The following is a 2,500-nucleotide window of genomic DNA, read 5'->3' as shown; positions in this document are numbered from 1 at the left end:
GGTAGCGCAACACATGTACTCTTTACCTGCTTATGCATTCATAGCACAAGACTTTACTACTCAAGCTGCATTATATACCCATCACCAATATATCGCAGGATTCATCATGACAGGGGCTTTTGCCCATGGAGCTATCTTTTTCATTAGAGATTACAACCCAGAGCAAAACGAAGATAATGTATTGGCAAGAATGTTAGACCATAAGGAAGCTATCATATCTCATTTAAGTTGGGCCAGCCTCTTTTTGGGATTCCATACCCTGGGACTTTATGTTCATAATGATGTCATGCTTGCTTTTGGTACTCCGGAAAAGCAAATTTTGATCGAACCCATATTTGCTCAATGGATACAATCGGCTCATGGGAAAACTTCATATGGGTTCGATGTACTTTTATCTTCAACCAGCGGCCCGGCATTCAACGCGGGTCGAAGCATCTGGTTGCCCGGTTGGTTAAATGCTATTAATGAGAATACTAATTCATTATTCTTAACAATAGGGCCCGGAGACTTTTTAGTCCATCATGCTATTGCTCTGGGTTTACATACAACTACATTGATCTTAGTAAAAGGTGCTTTAGATGCACGGGGTTCCAAGTTAATGCCAGATAAAAAGGATTTCGGTTATAGTTTTCCATGCGATGGCCCTGGCCGAGGGGGTACTTGTGACATTTCGGCATGGGACGCATTTTATTTAGCAGTTTTTTGGATGTTAAATACTATTGGATGGGTTACTTTTTATTGGCATTGGAAGCATATCACATTATGGCAGGGTAACGTTTCACAATTTAATGAATCTTCCACTTATTTGATGGGCTGGCTAAGAGATTATTTATGGTTAAACTCTTCACAACTTATCAATGGATATAACCCTTTTGGTATGAATAGTTTATCGGTCTGGGCATGGATGTTCTTATTTGGACATCTTGTTTGGGCTACTGGATTTATGTTCTTAATCTCCTGGCGGGGATATTGGCAAGAATTGATTGAAACTTTAGCATGGGCTCATGAACGCACACCTTTGGCGAATTTGATTCGATGGAGAGATAAACCCGTGGCGCTTTCTATTGTGCAAGCAAGATTGGTTGGATTAGCCCATTTTTCTGTAGGTTATATATTCACTTATGCAGCTTTCTTGATTGCCTCTACGTCGGGAAAATTTGGCTAATTTTGGAATGTGTTAGATTCGCGATAATCTCATTTTTTTCGACGGAGAGAAGGCCTGCCTTCTTATATTTCTACATCTAGGATTCGACTTGTATCATGGATACTAATAGGACCTGAACCATTATGGCAAGGAAAAGTTTGATTCAGAGGGAGAAGAAGAGGCAAAAATTGGAACAGAAATATCATTTGATTCGTCGATCCTCAAAAAAAGAAATAAGTCAAGTTCCATCATTAAGTGACAAATGGGAAATTTATGGAAAGTTACAATCCCCACCACGGAATAGTGCACCTACACGCCTGCATCGCCGTTGTTTTTCGACCGGAAGACCGAGAGCTAACTATCGAGATTTTGGACTATCCGGACACATACTTCGCGAAATGGTTCATGCATGTTTGGTGCCAGGAGCAACAAGATCGAGTTGGTAAGGATTAACCTTTCGTTTCTATAGTCGATGATCATAAATGGCCTCTTTACCATTCTGTATAAATGTACTATTCTATTTGTACAGATATGGTAGAGGGGCACATTCAATCCTTTTTTGTCTATTAGTTTTGACTTCTTCTCTTCAGCGCGGGGTAGAGCAGTTTGGTAGCTCGCAAGGCTCATAACCTTGAGGTCACGGGTTCAAATCCTGTCTCCGCAACATCTTTTTTTAGCCAAAAATTTTTCGGCTCTGTTAATGTTAACTAGGACCCATTTTGGGGGGTAGGAAGGGGAAAAAAGAGGGGATAGACTCACTACACTATCACGACTAACTATACCCAATCCTTTAGCATATTAAAAAAATTACTTTATATTGGGCGGATAGCGGGAATCGAACCCGCATCTTCTCCTTGGCAAAGAGAAATTTTACCATTCGACCATATCCGCGTTTTTTGTTCATCATACACAATATATCATCACATATATGTATATGATAACCTAGATCCTATTTGTGCAGTATCAGGCCAGAGACTCTCTTTAGAGTTTTTCCAACCATTTTTTGAATCTAATGAATTGTATTTTTTTCATCCAAGAAGTTTGACCCCCCTCTAATTTTCTTTTTTCATTTTCTTCTGGGGATTTGGTATTAAATTGTAATGTGTCTCACAACCGAGAAAATTTTTTTTGGGGGGTCGTTTCGGTTTTGGATCTGGGACCAACAGGCTCAAGAGATGAGAGAATTGAGGATACCCACCAGAAAGACTAACCCAATCCATAATGATGTACCGGAAAATACAACATTTTTGTTACTTGACCAACCATCGGGAGAAGCAAATACGACAGGTACGCTAATCAATAAGATTGATGAAGTAGCAATTAATGCAAAAACAGCCAATTGGAAAACAAGAGTCA

The 2,500-nt window shown here is 39.7% G+C and overlaps 3 protein-coding genes and 2 non-coding genes across 5 annotated transcripts in view; 3 read left to right on the top strand and 2 right to left on the bottom strand. All coding sequences in view use genetic code 11, as the record gives it.

The window, feature by feature from the left end:
* Positions 1-1,165, top strand: part of psaB (photosystem I P700 apoprotein A2) — a 2,205-nt gene extending 1,040 nt beyond the window's left edge. Inside the window, exon 1 of the mRNA in view lies at positions 1-1,165. This exon is cut by the window's left edge and continues 1,040 nt beyond it. Within this exon, the coding sequence (YP_009750467.1) occupies positions 1-1,165 (1,165 nt within the window).
* Positions 1,166-1,287: 122 nt separating this feature from the next.
* rps14 (ribosomal protein S14) lies at positions 1,288-1,590 on the top strand. Its single transcript has one exon. The coding sequence runs from the start codon at positions 1,288-1,290 to the stop codon at positions 1,588-1,590; it is 303 nt and encodes a 100-aa protein (YP_009750466.1).
* A 144-nt stretch (positions 1,591-1,734) lies between these two features.
* On the top strand, positions 1,735-1,808 carry trnfM-CAU. Its single transcript has one exon. It is a non-coding gene; the product is annotated as a tRNA-Met (tRNA).
* Positions 1,809-1,964: 156 nt separating this feature from the next.
* On the bottom strand, positions 1,965-2,035 carry trnG-GCC. The gene has a single exon. It is a non-coding gene; the product is annotated as a tRNA-Gly (tRNA).
* Positions 2,036-2,312: 277 nt separating this feature from the next.
* The window catches only part of psbZ (photosystem II protein Z), a 189-nt gene continuing 1 nt past the window's right edge, over positions 2,313-2,500 (bottom strand). The window contains exon 1 of the mRNA in view: positions 2,313-2,500. This exon is cut by the window's right edge and continues 1 nt beyond it. Coding sequence (YP_009750465.1) covers positions 2,313-2,500 — 188 coding nt within the window.

The sequence above is a fragment of the chloroplast genome of Salvia hispanica (genome assembly GCF_023119035.1).
Source record: "Salvia hispanica chloroplast, complete genome".
NCBI classification, from domain to species: domain Eukaryota; kingdom Viridiplantae; phylum Streptophyta; class Magnoliopsida; order Lamiales; family Lamiaceae; genus Salvia; species Salvia hispanica.
The sequence above is the reverse complement of the archived record's forward strand: the minus strand, read 5'-3'. Positions and strand labels throughout refer to the sequence as shown.